The 17,500-nt window shown below is 48.9% G+C and overlaps 1 protein-coding gene across 1 annotated transcript in view; it reads right to left on the bottom strand.

Moving 5' to 3' along the window:
* Nucleotides 1–17,500, bottom strand: part of LOC129834726 (genetic suppressor element 1-like) — a 569,678-nt gene that overhangs the window by 47,767 nt on the left and 504,411 nt on the right. Inside the window, exon 4 of the mRNA XM_055899962.1 lies at nt 15,430–15,638. Coding sequence (XP_055755937.1) covers nt 15,430–15,638 — 209 coding nt within the window. The remainder of the gene's footprint in view (nt 1–15,429; nt 15,639–17,500) is intronic.

Below are 17,500 nucleotides of genomic sequence, written 5' to 3'. Positions count from 1 at the left end.
GGAGAAGGCAGTGAAACTCTGGTTTGTCCCTGCCTACATATCCACTTACAGCATTTAGTCCAGGGTACTGAGAGAGGGGGAGGGAGAAGAGCAGCATTTAGTCCAGGGTACTGAGAGAGGGGGAGGGAGAAGAGCAGCATTTAGTCCAGGGTACTGAGAGAGGGGGAGGGAGAAGAGCAGCATTTAGTCCAGGGTACTGAGAGAGGGGGAGGGAGAAGAGCAGCATTTAGTCCAGGGTATGGAGAGAGGGGGAGGGAGAAGAGCAGCATTTAGTCCAGGGTATGGAGAGAGGGGGAGGGAGAAGAGCAGCATTTAGTCCAGGGTACTGAGAGAGGGGGAGGGAGAAGAGCAGCATTTAGTCCAGGGTATGGAGAGAGGGGGAGGGAGAAGAGCAGCATTTAGTCCAGGGTATGGAGAGAGGGGGAGGGAGAAGAGCAGCATTTAGTCCAGGGTTTGGAGAGAGGGGGAGGGAGAAGAGCAGCATTTAGTCCAGGGTATGGAGAGAGGGGGTGGGAGAAGAGCAGCATTTAGTCCAGGGTATGGAGAGAGGGGGAGGGAGAAGAGCAGCATTTAGTCCAGGGTATGGAGAAAAGCACCATGTGAGTGGCTGGGTTCAAGGGCTCTTGGAGAGAAACAGAAGAGGGAGAAGGAAGGGGGTAGAAAGAGGTAGGGAGAGGATGATGGTAGAGAATGTCCAGGGATGAGAGAGTGGTTATTCCCTCTCTTCTGCACCCTTCTCTCCCCACACACCAGATAATAGGAGAGGTGAGAGCTAGGGTACTGTTGCCATTAAAACACTTACAAAGGCAGGGGAAGGAGGTAGAAAACTGTCCTGATAAATTAACCCCAAGGATCCCTGGGAATAGAGGTAGGCTTTTCTACATCACTGTGTGTGTATTGTATGTTTGTGTGTGTGTACAGTATGTGTGTGAGTGTGTGTGTGTGTGTCTCTTTCCACTGTCACTGGGAAAACACAACCCATTTAGTCCCATTTACCCCTACCACCTGTCCCATTATGCTCACCCCTTCAAACCCTTACCCCCACCCCCTCTCCCAGCCAATGACCTGGGGTGACACTGACGCACTAACAGTTCATATTAAATGCCTCTAATGTTTGCCCCTCGTTGTTAAACATGCTTCACTGAGCAGCCAGGCACAGTGGCCCCTGTCCCTCGCCCCAAACCCCCACGCCAAGCCCCGTTTCCCCAGTCCCCCCTCCTGCCCTAATGGCTGTGTTAGCGTCAGGGAGGTGGGCTCTCCCTCCCCGATGAGCAGCCAACTGGAAAAGTGGTTCAGATATGTCAAAAGAACTCAAAATCAGAGAGGCCAGGAAGACGCAAGACGCCTCCATCCCGCTCCCCCTCCATCCTCCTCCACCCTCCTTCTTCAACCCTCTCTCTTCCTCTGCTTCCTCCCTCTCTCTCTTCCTTCATCTCTATCCATGGAGCGGTAAACGGTGGCTGTCTGGAGACAGTACAGACCTGCCTATTAGCAGGCACTCTACTGTTATTTGTGGCAGGGCTGCTGACATTTAGCCCATCTCGCCCTCGCTTGCTGACACACACACACACACACACACAGAGCCCATCTCCCCTCTCTCCCAATGAGCGCCATATTACGTATTAGCACAGAGAGAACAGAGCTAGCCACGCCTAGCCCCTAATATCCCTGTAAATCAAGGAGAGAGGCTACGCTACGTTGGTGTGGCAGTGCCTGCCTGTCTGTCTGTCTCCTCGCTAGTCACCACCGTGAAATGGCAGCGTCTATTTTTAAACAACATCTGTTAGAGAGCCACCAGGAAAAGAGGCTTTGTGTGTTTTCTCTGCCTCTCATCCGGCTGTTCTGATGCATCTTGATTCAATCATGACCCCACAGAGTGTTGGGAAGAATGTCTTTTCATTGTTTTAATGTGAGCCTGAATAGTGTTGATAACAGGCAGCAAAAGCTGAAACCGGTATTTTAAAATGTCTCCTTTCAAAATTATTATTTGATTCACAGTTAAAGTCAGAAGTTTACATACACTTAGGTTGGAGTCATTAAAACTCGTTTTTCAACCACTACACAAATTTCTTGTTAACAAACTATAGTTTTGGCAAGTCGGTTAGGACATCTACTTTGTGCATGACACAAGTAATTTTTCCAACAATTGTTTACAGACAGATTATTTCACTTATAATTCACTATATCACAATTCCAGTGGCTCAGAAGTTTATGTACAATATATCCACATCATTTTCCTTCCTCATGAAGCCATCTATTTTGTGAAGTGCACCAGTCCCTCCTGCAGCAAAGCACCCCCACAACATGATGCTGCTACCCCCGTGCTTCACGGTTGGGATGGTGTTCTTCGGCTTGCAAGCCTCCCCCTTTTTCCCCAAACATAACAATGGTCATTATGGCCAAACAGTTCTATTTTTGTTTCATCAGACCAGAGGACTTTCTCCAAAAAGTACGGTCTATGTCCCCATGTGCAGTTGTAAACCGTTGTCCGTCTTTTTTTATGGCGGTTTTGGAGCAGTGGCTTCTTCCTTGCTGAGCGGCCTTTCAGGTTATGTCAATATAGGATTTGTTTTATTGTGGACATAGATACTTTTATACCTGTTTCCTCCAGCATCTTCACAAGTTCCTTTGCTGTTGTTCTGGGATTGATTTGCACTTTTCGCACCAAATGAGGTTCATCTCTAGGAGACAGAACACGTCTCCTTCCTGAGCGGTATGACGGCTGCATGGTCCCATGGTGTTTATACTTGCGTACTATTGTTTGCACAGATGAACATGGTACCTTCAGGCGTTTGGAAATTGCTCCCAAGGATGAACCAGACTTGTGGAGGTCTATAATTCTTTCTGAGGTCTTGGCTGATTTCTTTTGATTGTCCCATGATGTCAAGCAAAGAGGCACTGCGATTGAAGGTAGGCCTTGAAATACATCCACAGGTACACCTCCAATTGACTCAAATGATGTCAATTGGCCTATCAGAAGCTTCTAAAGCCATGACATCATTTTTGGGAATTTCCCAAGCTGTTAAAGGCACAGTCAACTTAGTGTTCTGACCCACTGGAATAGTGATAGAGTGAATTATAAGTGAAATAATTTGACTGTAAACCATTGTTGGCGTGTAAGTAAACTTCTGACTTCAACTGTACATATAGGTAGGGGTAAAGTGACTAGGTAACAGGTAACAGCAGTAGCAGCAGAGTATGTGATGAGTCAAAAGAGTCTAAATGATTCCTCTATATTATAGTACAATGGCTGTTATACTGTATCTAAAACAAAGAAAGAAACAGTATATGAAATAGAATATAACATGCCCTCTGGTGGCCAAGTTACACTATTGCTATTGACTGGGTGCTCTCTCCTCCTCAAGTTGTTTACACACACACACACACACACACACACACACACACACACACACACACACACACACACACACACACACACACACACACACACACACACACACACACACACACACACACACACACACACACTCACGGATGCACCCACACACAAGCACAGACTTGGTCAAGTCTCAGAGGCTAGCAGATGCATCTTGGGCCAAAGCAAATCAAAATAAAAGAGGTTCCCGTAGCGCCTGTCTACAACCTGCGTGTGTGTGTGTGTGTGTGTGTGTGTGTGTGTGTGTTAAGAGGATGGTTGACTGTGCATCCTGTGTCTTTTGTCTGAGTGGAGGACAACATTCACCCCCCTCACCCAATCCTCCTCGCCAAAGACCGGGCTGCAGAGTCCACAGGAGTCCACAGGAGCAGGGTTAGAGCACAGAGCACTGACAACCTCTGAGCCACAGACCTCTCTCTACTCCTCTCCCTCTGTCGACCTCCGCCCCCCCACTCCTCTTTCTCTCTCTCTCTCCTACTCTCTATATGAGAGACAACACCAGTTATCAGAGCCTGCTAAACCATCCTACACTAGAACAGAAGCAATCAGCCAGTACAACACTGACTATTGATGAGCTGTTGGGATGACTTTACTGGCAGACAGGAGGCAGAACAGAGATGAATAGAGATTACTGTCTGACAAACACAGGCTGAGAGACAAAAAACTCACTGCACGGTGTCTGCTGCTACTGGGCTGTGTGTATGTGTGTCACTAAGGGGCCTCTCTAATGATGATGGAGGACTCTACTCTCGCTGTTTGTGTGCTGGGCTGACAGGATGACCCTGCAGGATGACCCCCCCCCCCCCCCACAACACGCACACCATATTTCCCTGACCTTTAGCCCTGCTGGAGGCTTCACCCCAAAAATGTGACCCTTATTTCTCAGACTCACACTGTGCAACAAAAACAACCTGATACGGATATTTTGATTTAGCCACACAGGCACAGTGTATCACACACACCCTCACACCCAGGCTGCCCCCTCTGTGTAAGCCTGGGCCCTGGCAGCCCCCTGGTGAGGGGTGGGAGACCCTGCGTATGGGAGGACGCTCATTTATGCCTCTCTGATGGAGCCATGAATCTAAATTGCCAATTAAAAAGCAATTACAGGCAGCAGCGGGAACAGACTCCTGCAGTCATTGAAGCAAAACACCAATGCGCCTCAACCTCTCGTCGCCTCTCCTCTCACCCTCCTCTCGCCTCCCCTCTCACCCTCCCCTCACCTCCCCTCTTACTAGTGGTGTAACGGACTGTAGTTGATCCGCGATCCATACGGATCACCCCCCACAGTTCGGCACGCATGTCAACCGCAGATCAATTGCAAAGTTTAACCATCATAGTGTGAAATACAGTTTTACTGCCACTGTTACTTTTTAAAGTAATAATTCCCTAAATCTCGATGCAGAGTTACAGTGAAAAGATAAAGACAAGACAGATGTGTGCTGTGTTTTACTCTGAAGCCTGAAGGTCGATGTGATGATTTAAAAAAAGTAGTTGTGTGTACTGTTCACGTGAACGGGGCCTGTTGAATCCCAACGAATCAATCCTGGATGCTCGCGTAGCAAAAAGCAAAGAAGAAGAAAGAGCAGTGACAGCCATGGCTAGCGGAGGAGCTGAAGAACTGGAAAAGCCTCCCGCTTCATTTAAGTCTCAAGTATTGGAGCATTTAGGCTTCCCTGTCAAATATGATGACGGAAGAAGGGTGGTGGAGAACACCATTACGGTGTGAAGGCATTGTGCCACAAGGACCATGGAAATACATTGAGCGTGGACACAGATTTTAAGCGTCATCACCCTGGTGTGTCAGGGTTCTCACCAAGTGTTCTCACCGCGACATTTGAGCAGCCCTTTGCTGCAGAATCAGACCGGGTTAAAGCCATCACCAAATCTATTGGGACGTTTATCGCTGCAGACATGAGGCCATACTGTTGTGGAAAACAAAGAGTTTAAAATATGGTGAAAGTGCTTGAGCCACGCTAGGAAATCCCCTGGCACACCCACTTTAGTATGAAGATCATGAACAGGAACAGATCAAAATTGTCGATGAATTATCCAAGGAATCATCTGTTGGCCTCACCACAGACGGGTGGTCCTCCAGGGTAACGGAAAGCTACGTGACTGTGACTGCTCACTACACCACAGACGGGTGGTCCTCCAGGGCAACGGAAAGCTACGTGACTGTGACTGCTCACTACACCACAGACGGGTGGTCCTCCAGGGTAACGGAAAGCTACGTGACTGTGACTGCTCACTACACCACAGACGGGTGGTCCTCCAGGGCAACGGAAAGCTACGTGACTGTGACTGCTCACTACACCACAGACGGGTGGTCCTCCAGGGTAACAGAAAGTTACGTGACTGTGACTGCTCACTACACCACAGACGGGTGGTCCTCCAGGGTAACAGAAAGCTACGTGACTGTGACTGCTCACTACACCACAGACGGGTGGTCCTCCAGGGTAACAGAAAGTTACGTGACTGTGACTGCTCACTACACCACAGACGGGTGGTCCTCCAGGGTAACGGAAAGCTACGTGACTGTGACTGCTCACTACACCACAGACGGGTGGTCCTCCAGGGTAACAGAAAGCTACGTGACTGTGACTGCTCACTACACCACAGAGGAGTGGGAGATGTGAAGTCCGGTGCTACAGACACGCTCCCTCTATGAGAGTCACACAGGCACAAATCTGGCGCAGGTACTGCTAGGAGCAGGTAGGAGCAGTAGCAGAGTGGAAGCTAGAGAGTCCCAATAGCAATATCCCAACCACCACAGATAATGCCAAGAACCAAGTAAATGTAGTGATAGAGGCTGGACTGGGGCCACATATAGCTTGCTTTGCACATGTGATCAATTTATCATCCCAAAGGGGAATCCCAGTGAACCAGAAGGACCGCCTCCTTGGGAGAATCAGGAAGGTGGTTTTCCTTTTTCCACCGAAGCACAACAGCCGCTCATGTGCTTAAGACCAAGCAAGAAACGTTACAGCTACCGACCCACAAGCTCATACACCATGTCACAACAAGATGGAACTCCACTTCTGACATGTTGGAAAGCTATCATGAGCAGCAGGCAGCTGTATACTCTGCACTGACAGACAAGACCCTGGAAAAAAAATAAAGACATTGTCACCTTGTCTGATGATGACGTGAAGGTGGCAGAGGTCCTCCAGGTGCTCAAACCCCTCAAGTGAGGAAGACAGCACCCTCACTAGAGATGTCAAGGCTGCCATTAGAGAGGAGCTGAACCCCAGATACCCCCTAATGTACAGGACTACCTTCATAGATCACCTGCACTGGATCCAAGGTTCAAGTCCCTGTCTGTTCAAGTCCCTGTCTGTTCAAGTCCCTGTCTGTTCAAGTCCCTGTCTGTTCAGGTCCCTGTCTGTTCAAGTCCCTGTCTGTTCAGGTTCCTGTCTGTTCAAGTCCCTGTCTGTTCAAGTCCCTGTCTGTTCAAGTCCCTGTCTGTTCAAGTCCCTGTGTGTCCAAGTCCCTGTGTGTTCAAGTCCCTGTGTGTTCAAGTCCCTGTGTGTTCAAGTCCCTGTCTGTTCAAGTCCCTGTCTGTTCAAGTCCCTGTCTGTTCAAGTCCCTGTGTCTCCTAGACCCTGCCCTACACCGGAAGACATACAGTGATCTCACCACTGAGACTGTGGCCATTGAAGAGGTTAAATAAAAACAAGAGTGAATTACTTAAATAATAAATATACTGCAGTCTGATCTTAGTCTATACTAGTGCTATTAGAATCATCCATGTTTTATTTGGAATAATAATGGCTTTTATTAAATGTTATTCCCACAATTATAGTTCTATGAAAAATGTAAACAAATAATTAGTTAGTTTAATAGATCAAGTCATTTTTTCTGCAGGGTCAAGCCACAGAGCCGACAGGAGCAGACTCAGACGCATCTCCTTCACAAAATAATTTGACCATGAAGGAGCTTTTCGGGGAGACCTTTGCGAGCACAGACACAGGCAAGACGTTTGCCAACACCATCAAAGAGGAGGTGACATCCTACAAGGCAGCAAGTGGCATTCCAGTGGATGGTGATCCACTGGCACGGTGGAAAAGCGTGTAAATACCCTCACATTGCCATGATGGCAAGATGCTACCTGGCTGTGACTGGCACTTCAGTTCCCAGCGAGAGGGTGTTCTCCACGGCAGGGGACATGGTGACTGTAAAGAGGTCTACCCTCTCCCCAGACAACGTAGACGTCCTCATCTTTTAGAAAAGTAACTTGAAGTTAAGCTCAGGTCTGCTTTGCTTTCTTTCTTTTTTACTTGTTTTTGATGATGATGACAGACTATTTTTTACATTCACTGTTGTTCAAAGGAAGAAGGTTTCATGCCTCATATTGCACTTTAATTTAACAATTGAGTACTGAATATTTTATTTAAAAATTGTATTTAAACATTGAAAAGTTCCTTGATTTAAGTGTTCTTTAAGTAATAAATGGAAAGAAAAGTTATATTTGTCTACTTTTTTTTATTTTATAGCTGATCCGAAAAATAATCCGATCCGCGACTCAAAACCATGATCCAATCCGGTCCGCGACTCAAAACCATGATCCAATCCGATCCGCGACTCAAAACCATGATCCAATCCGATCCGAGACTCAAAACCATGATCCAATCCGATCCGCGACTCAAAACCATGATCCAATCCGATCCGAGACTCAAAACCATGATCCAATCCAATCCGTGAGTTTTGTGATCGGTCGCACCACTACCTCTCACCCTGCCCGAGTCTCATATCTAAGCCAGGGAGGCACTAATCAACCCTCATAAGACACACTGAGAGGCAACACACACGCACGCACACACAGACGCACACACACCAAGAATAATACACACACACAAACACACAGGGATGCAAAAACACAGCAGCACAAAAAGGAAACATCTTCACACACAATCACACAGATCATCACACACTCACACAGATCATCACACACTGAGGCATATACACACTCACACAGATCATCACACTCTCACAGATCATCACACACTCACACAGATCATCACACACTGAGGCATATACACACACACAGATCATCACACACTCACACAGATCATCACACACTGAGGCATATACACACTCATACAGATCATCACACACTGAGGCATATACACACTCACACAGATCATCACACACTGAGGCATATACACACTCATACAGATCATCACACACTGAGACATATACACACTCACAGATCATCACACACTGAGGCATGTACACACTCATACAGACCATCACACAATGAGACATATATTCACACTCACACAGATCATCACACACTGAGACATATACACACTCACAGATCATCACACACTGAGACATATACACACTCACACAGACAGTCCAGGGTAAATGAAGTACTGACGCTCTACAGGGGCTCCAGAGATAATACTGCTGCCTCTGAATATCAATACCTGCCTCTCTAACCCTCTCTATCCCTCTCCCCTCACTCTCTCGCTCTATCCCTCTCCCCCTCCCCCTCTCCCCTCACTCTCTCGCTCGCTCTATCCCTCTCACCCTCTCTACCTCTCTCCCCTCACTCTCTCGCTCGCTCTATCCCTCTCACCCTCTCTACCTCTCTCCCCTCACTCTCTCGCTCGCTCTATCCCTCTACCCCTCCCTCTCTCAATTTAATTCAAGGGGGTTTATTGTCATGGGAAACACATGTTTACATTGCCAAAGCAAGTGAAATGGATAAACAAAAGTGAAATAAACAATCAATAGTGAACAGTAAACATTACACTCATACAAGTTCCAAAAGAAAAAAGACATTTCATATGACATATTATGTCTATATACAGTGTTGTAACGATGTGCAAATACTTAAAGTACTAAAGGGAAAATAAATAAATATGGGTTGTATTTACAATGGTGTTTGTTCTTCAATGGTTGCCCTTTTCTTGTGGAAACAGGTCACAAATATTGCTGCTATGATGGCACACTGTGGTATTTCACTTAGTAGATATGGGAGTTCATCAAAATTGGGTTTGTTTTCGAATTCTTTGTGGGTCTGTGTAATCTGAGGGAAATATGGTCATACATTTGGCAGGAGGTTAGGAAGTGCAGCTCAGTTTCCACCTCATTTTGTTGGCAGTGTGCACATAGCCTGTCTTCTCTTGAAAGCCAGGTCTGCCTACGGCGGCCTTTCTCAATAGCAAGGCTATGCTCACTGAGTCTGTATATAGTCAAAGCCTTCCTTAAGTATGGGTCAGTCACAGTGGTCAGGTATTCTGCCACTGTATACTCTCTGTTTAGGGCCAAATAGCATTTTAGTTTGCTCTGTTTTTTTGTTAATTCTTTCTAATGTGTCAAGTAATTATCTTTTTGTTTTCTCATGATTTGGTTGAGTCTAATTGTGTTGCTGTCCTGGGGCTCTGTGGGGTCTATTTGTGTTTGCCTCTCTCTCTCTATCACTCTCTCAGCAGCTCATCCCAGACTCTGTGTGAGTGTGTCTGGTTTTAACCCTGCATGGTCTCCAGGCCCCAAGTCCCAGTAACCCTGTTTCTAACCCAGACCTCTAACCCCGGCCTCTAACCCAGGCGTCTAACCCAGGTCTCTTACCCAGGCCTTTAACCCAGACCTCTAACCCAGACCTCTAACCCCGGCCTCTAACCTAGGTCTCTTACCCAGGTCTCTTACCCAGGCCTCTAACCCAGGTCTCTAACCCAGGCCTCTAACCCAGGCATCTTACCCAGGTCTCTTACCCATGCCTCTAACCCAGGCCTCTTACCCAGGCCTCTAACCCAGGCCTCTAACCCAGGCCTCTAACCCAGGCCTCTAACCCAGGCCTCTAACCCAGGCCTCTAACCCAGGCCTCTAACCCAGGCCTCTAACCCAGGCCTCTAACCCAGACTTCTAACCCAGGCCTCTAACCCAGGCCTCTAACCCAGACTTCTAACCCAGACCTCTAACCCAGGCCTCTAACCCAGACTTCTAACCCAGACCTCTAACCCAGGCCTCTAACTCAGGCCCTGCTAGTGTCTGAGTGGTTCTAGCCGTCTCTCTCTCTGTGTGTGGCCTCTAACCATGTCTCTAACCATGTCTCTAACCATGTCTCTAACCATGTCTCTACCCCTAATTTCTGCAGGCTTATGCAAGCTGGGGGCCTAAGGTCAGTTCACAGCACAGCCCGGGCTAGGAACTAATTGAATAGACAGCACTAAGAGAGAATACGGGGAGAAGGGGAAGAGGAGTGGGGAGGGCAGGGGCGGACGTGGGGGTGTTAGGGACGTTCAAATCTTACTAAAATGTTGGCTTGGGTGAGTCTCCCACACCCCCCCTCCCTCGCTGGTGATTAGGGATAAAAACAGAGCTTCCTTTGTCTGCAATACTGAGGGACGTTTTTTGAGAGCGAGAGAGAGAGAGAGAGACAGAGAGAGTGTGTGCTTGACCCTGCCCATTGTTTGTCTTTGTGACAGCAGGGTTTCATGCGTTCGCTGGAGCGGCATAGGGTAAACAGGGGAGACACTCTGATGCTAGCCCTCCTCTGTCTCACCCCTCTCACCCCCGCCCACCTCTCACCCACTAGAGTACCCCTCGCCCTCCTCCTTTAGCTGGGTGGCCTCGAGCTGTCAGAGGCACCAGAAACCCCCCAACACGACATTCTCTCTCCCAGCATGACCCTGCACACACACACACAAACACACAAACACACACACACACACACACACACACACACACACACACACACACACACACACACACACACACACACACACACACACACACACACACACACACACACACACACACAGGAACAGAGTGCATCTCAAGAGCTAGCTGGAACCACTTCACCCCAAAGATAAACAGGGTGAGTGTGACTCTGTGAAGGAGAAAATGTATATGAGTGTGTGTGCGTGTGTGCCAGTGTGTGTGTCAGTGTGTGTGTCAGTGTGTGTGGGAGCAGAAGGTCTGTGCCTCTCTCTGCCTATCACTATCCCTTTCTCTCTCTCTCTGCTCACCCCGCTCTCTTTCATCTAAGGCAAGGAAGGCGATGACAGGGTTTTGACAGGATGACATCACTGCTCCCTCCCCTCTCACCCATAGGGGCTCTGGCTAACCCTCTGGCTAAGGCTCTATGCTTGAGGTGAAGGGGCACATGGGCGGGTGGGAGGGTGCAAGATCATAGGGCCGAGAAGGCAGGGGGACATTGGGCTGGGGCGCTCCCACACAGAGGGGCGAGCTGACCCCCTATCTCTGAACCCCATCACCCCTCACTCTCTCTCCTCCATCCTCCTCTCCCCATTTCCTCAGTCTCCAGGGAGACATTCAACTACTGTAGAGTGTTGTGAGAGTGTTGCTGCGGAGTGTTGAGGAGTGTTGAGGAGTGTTGAGAAGTGTTGAGGAGTGCTGAGGCATGTTAAGAATTGCTGAGGAGTGTTGCACAGGGAGTGTTAAGGAGTGCTGAGGAGTGTTGCACAGGGAGTGTTGAGGAGTACTGAGGAGTGTTGCACAGGGAGTGTTGAGGAGTGCTGAGGAGTGTTGCACAGGGAGTGTTGAGGAGTGCTGAGGAGTGTTGCACAGGGAGTGTTGAGGAGTGTTGCATAGGGAGTGTTGAGGAGTGCTGAGGAGTGTTGCACAGGGAGTGTTGAGGAGTGCTGAGGAGTGTTGCACAGGGAGTGTTAAGGAGTGCTGAGGAGTGTTGCACAGGGAGTGTTGAGGAGTGTTGAGGAGTGTTGCACAGGGAGTGTTGAGGAGTGTTGCATAGGGAGTGTTGAGGAGTGCTGAGGAGTGTTGCACAGGGAGTGTTGAGGAGTGCTGAGGAGTGTTGCACAGGGAGTGTTGAGGAGTGCTGAGGAGTGTTGCACAGGGAGTGTTAAGGAGTGCTGAGGAGTGTTGCACAGGGAGTGTTAAGGAGTGCTGAGGAGTGTTGCACAGGGAGTGTTGAGGAGTGTTGAGGAGTGTTGCACAGGGAGTGTTGAGGAGTGTTGCACAGGGAGTGTTGAGGAGTGTTGCATAGGGAGTGCTGAGGAGTGTTGCACAGGGAGTGTTGAGGAGTGCTGAGGAGTGTTGCACAGGGAGTGTTGAGGAGTGCTGAGGAGTGTTGCACAGGGAGTGTTGAGGAGTGTTGAGGAGTGTTGAGGAGTGTTGAGGAGTGCTGCACAGGGAGTGTTGAGGAGTGCTGAGGAGTGTTGAGGAGTGTTGAGGAGTGTTGAGGAGTGTTGAGGATTGCTGCACAGGGAGTGTTGAGGAGTGCTGAGGAGTGTTGCACAGGGAGTGTTGAGGAGTGCTGAGGAGTGTTGAGGAGTGTTGAGGAGTGTTGAGGAGTGTTGAGGAGTGCTGCACAGGGAGTGTTGAGGAGTGCTGAGGAGTGTTGCACAGGGAGTGTTGAGGAGTGCTGAGGAGTGTTGCACAGGGAGTGTTGAGGAGTGTTGCATAGGGAGTGTTGAGGAGTGCTGAGGAGTGTTGCACAGGGAGTGTTGAGGAGTGCTGAGGAGTGTTGCATAGGGAGTGTTGAGGAGTGTTGAGGAGTGTTGCACAGGGAGTGTTAAGGAGTGCTGAGGAGTGTTGCATAGGGAGTGTTGAGGAGTGCTGAGGAGTGTTGCACAGAGTGTTAAGGAGTGCTGAGGAGTGTTGCACAGGGAGTGTTGAGGAGTGCTGAGGAGTGTTGCACAGGGAGTGTTGAGGAGTGTTGCACAGGGAGTGTTGAGGAGTGTTGCATAGGGAGTGTTGAGGAGTGCTGAGGAGTGTTGCACAGGGAGTGTTGAGGAGTGTTTTAGGAGTGCTGAGGAGTGTTGCATAGGGAGTGTTGAGGAGTGTTTTAGGAGTGCTGAGGAGTGTTGCATAGGGAGTGTTGAGGAGTGTTTTAGGAGTGCTGAGGAGTGTTGCATAGGGAGTGTTGAGGAGTGTTTTAGGAGTGCTGAGGAGTGTTGCATAGGGAGTGTTGAGGAGTGTTTTAGGAGTGCTGAGGAGTGTTGCATAGGGAGTGTTGAGGAGTGTTTTAGGAGTGCTGAGGAGTGTTGCATAGGGAGTGTTGAGGAGTGCTGTGCTGCTCCTCTGCCCTCCACCATTAGCCTCAGAGCTGCGATAAGAGGGCTTAGAGGGAAGCCATAATCCATAATCCACTCCTTATCAAAGCTAGCAGCTACACACACACACACACACACACACACACACACACACACACACACACACACACACACACACACACACACACACACACACACACACACACACACACACACACACACACACACACACACACACACACACACACACACACACAGGGTCAGTCAGTGCGAGGGGGAAGGGGGGCAGATGAGCAGGGGACACACTTGACTGCTGAGGCCCTGAGGGGTTGGAGGGGTGGGAGGCAAGGCTTGGACTGGGCTGGGACTGGGGTTAGAAAAAGGCTTTGACTGGGACTGGGGGTTAGAACAAGGCTTGGACTGGGCTGGGACTGCGGGTTAGAACAAGGCTTGGACTGGGCTGGGACTGGGGGTTAGAACAAGGCTTGGACTGGGCTGGGACTGGGGGTTAGAACAAGGCTTGGACTGGGCTGGGACTGGGGGTTAGAACAAGGCTTGGACTGGGCTGGGACTGGGGGTTAGAACAAGGCTTGGACGGCTGGGACTGGGGGTTAGAACAAGGCTTGGACTGGGCTGGGACTGGGGGTTAGAACAAGGCTTGGACTGGGCTGGGACTGGGGGTTAGAACAAGGCTTGGACTGGGCTGGGACTGGGGGTTAGAACAAGGCTTGGACTGGGCTGGGACTGGGGGTTAGAACAAGGTTTGGACTGGGCTGGAACTGGGGGTTAGAACAAGGCTTGGACGGGGCTGGAACTGGGGGTTAGAACAAGGCTTGGACGGGGCTGGGACTGGGGGTTAGAATGAGGCTGGAGCTGTGGTTATAAAGCTAGGACTGAGGATAGGTCTGGGGTTATAAAATAGGACTGGCGTTGGGGGGGCTCGAGGGGGCACAGATGTTGGCTGCCGTTAAAACTGTCACCTCGGTGGCCTGGTGGCAACTGGGATTGTTTAACACACAGAGAGAGGAGGGTGAGGAGATGGGGGTGGAGGGGGAGGAGAGGGGGAAGAGGCGTTCACAGAGCCGCCAGCTATGTCACATGTACATATGTCACATACATTCTGCCACGCCATGGGTTACAGGCCAGCCTGGAAATCCGCTAATCCCTCGAGAGCCTGTGTGTGTGTGTGTGTGTGTGTGTGTGTGTGTGTGTGTGTGTGTGTGTGTGTGTGTGTGTGTGTGTGTGTGCGTGTGTGTGTGTGTGTGTGTGTGTGTGTGTGTGTGTGTGTGTGTGCGTGCGCAGGCAGCCTCTTTGTACTAGATCTCTTACCAGGGACAGAGAGGTTGAAACATTGCTTTGACTGGGCTGAAATGGATGAACATATAGAGTGGTTGAAAACACAAAAGACGCAACAGGCAACAAGATGTGAAAAGAGAAAGATGACAGAGAGAGGAGGGGAGACAGCCAGAGCAAGTGTCTGTCTCTGTGTGTGTTTGTCTGTCTCTGTGTGTGTTGTCTGTCTCTGTGTGTGTTGTCTGTCTCTGTGTGTGTTTGTCTGTCTCTGTGTGTGTTTGTCTGTCACTGTGTGTGTTGTCTGTCTCTGTGTGTGTTGTCTGTCTCTGTGTGTGTTGTCTGTCTCTGTGTGTGTTTGTCTGTCTTTGTGTGTGTTGTCTGTCTCTGTGTGTGTTTTCTGTCTCTGTGTGTGTTTGTCTGTCTCTGTGTGTGTTGTCTGTCTCTGTGTGTGTTGTCTGTCTCTGTGTGTGTTTGTCTGTCTTTGTGTGTGTTGTCTGTCTCTGTGTGTGTTGTCTGTCTCTGTGTGTGTTTGTCTGTCACTGTGTGTGTTTGTCTGTGTCTGTGTGTGTTTGTCTGTCTTTGTGTGTGTTGTCTGTCTCTCTGTGTGTTGTCTGTCTCTGTGTGTGTTGTCTGTCTCTGTGTGTGTTTGTCTGTCTCTGTGTGTGTTTGTCTGTCACTGTGTGTGTTGTCTGTCTCTGTGTGTGTTGTCTGTCTCTGTGTGTGTTGTCTGTCTCTGTGTGTGTCTAGTCTCACCTGGCGTGCCTCGCTCCTCCAGAGGCCGTTGCTGGTCTTGGTGGGGGCGATGGTGACGACGGGCGGGGTGCTTGGCACACTGTGGCCCCCAGGTGGCACCAGGACAGGCCCTGGGCCCAGAGGGCCTCTCTTGGGTGTGCTCACCGGAGAACTGTGGTTGGTGGCTGGGGACGAGACCGGAGACGACTCACTACTGATGGACGAGCCAGCTATGGAGAGAGAAGAGAGGACATGACATTATTACTATACAGCCTTGTTACTTGACATGTTACTAGACAGAGCTGAACCACACAGTAGCATTATTACTATACAGCCTTGTTACTTGACATGTTACTAGACAGAGCTGAACCACACAGTAGCATTATTACTATACAGCCTTGTTACTTGACATGTTACTAGACAGAGCTGAACCACACAGTAGCATTATTACTATACAGCCTTGTTACTTGACATGTTACTAGACAGAGCTGAACCACACAGTAGCATTATTACTATACAGCCTTGTTACTTGACATGTTACTACACAGAGCTGAACCACACAGTAGCATTATTACTATACAGCCTTGTTACTTGACATGTTACTACACAGAGCTGAACCACACAGTAGCATTATTACTATACAGCCTTGTTACTTGACATGTTACTACACAGAGCTGAACCACACAGTAGCTGTTCTCAGCTAGCGAATCTACTGAAAAGTTGTGTAGTCTCTGAGCTAGAGGTCTTCATGGATCCACCTGTACCCGGATACCCGAGACTCGATTCGGGACCCGATCCATATCCCTTACTACCACCAACTGACATTAAGTCCTGAGGTGCTGACCTGTTGCACCCGCTACAACCACTATGGTTATTATTTGACCCTGCTGGTCATCTATGAACGTTTGAACATCTTGAAGAATGATCTGGCCTTAATGGCCATGTACTCTTATAATCTCCTCCCGCCACAGCCAGAGGAGGACTGGCACCCCTGGTTCCTCTCTACGTTTCTTCCTAGATTCCTGCCTTCTAGGGAGTTTTTTCCTAGCCACCGTGCTTCTACATCTGCATTGCTTGCTGTTTGGGGTTTTAGGCTGGGTTTCTGTATAGCACTCTGTGACTACTGCTGATGTAAAAAGGGCTCTATAAATACATTTGATTTCATTTGAACTGAAACGATTGTAACAGGTCTCTCTTATGTGTCATTTATGCTGCTCTTGCTTGTAGCTTGTTGTTGGCCAATCATAAGTCATCAAAGCGGCAATAGGCTACAGCCATAGAGCCTCAGTGTGTGTAAAGGTTAGGGAATATCTAATCAATGGAAGATGGAATTAAAATGACAGAATTAAAAGTTAAAGGAGAAGGATAGGCTACAACGACCAGGAGCCAACAGGTAGGCTGTTACTTAATTTTCTGAATGGAGTTGTTGTTATTTGAAACTGTAGGATGAGGAAGGTCATGCACTGCAGCCTCAATTAGCCTAGCTACCTAACGTTAGTTAGCTTAACTAGCTTCTCCTGGTTTGATGCAGTCAAGACAGGTACTACGTAATCATATTTGATGATAAATAACCTAGCTATGGCAGCTCATAGTCTACTACAGCTCATAGTCGGCTTGGTTGCCGTCTCTCCCTCCCTGCTCACTCGCTTACAGTACGGCCCCTCCCCCACCTGCTAGAGCGGCACCTCGACCTCTATCCCTCATCTTGCGCTTTATCAGCTACGGTAAATAAAGTAGCTTAAAAATGTATCGGAACGGGTCTAGTTTTCCTCGGGTCTGTTGGTAACGGGTCTGCATTTAAAACATTTAAATAAGGATATTGGATCCGGGTGGGAAAGCCCCAGGTCCATTTTGGAACGGGTCAAACTTTTTGGACCCGTGAAGACCTCTACTCTGAGCTAACATAGCATAGCAGCAATGCAAGGTTAAAATAACATAGCTACAACACAGTAGTAGCTATATAGTATGCCTTGCAAGATAGGCTAATATTAGCTGTAGTCTAGAGCCTGTGTTAGCATATCCTTGCCTAGCGTAGTAGAGAGGAAACAGTGGGCTCTGACACACAGTTCTGGGTTAGCGTATGCTAGCCTAG

Source organism: Salvelinus fontinalis, chromosome 35 (genome assembly GCF_029448725.1).
Source record: "Salvelinus fontinalis isolate EN_2023a chromosome 35, ASM2944872v1, whole genome shotgun sequence".
NCBI classification, from domain to species: domain Eukaryota; kingdom Metazoa; phylum Chordata; class Actinopteri; order Salmoniformes; family Salmonidae; genus Salvelinus; species Salvelinus fontinalis.
The sequence above is the reverse complement of the archived record's forward strand: the minus strand, read 5'-3'. Positions and strand labels throughout refer to the sequence as shown.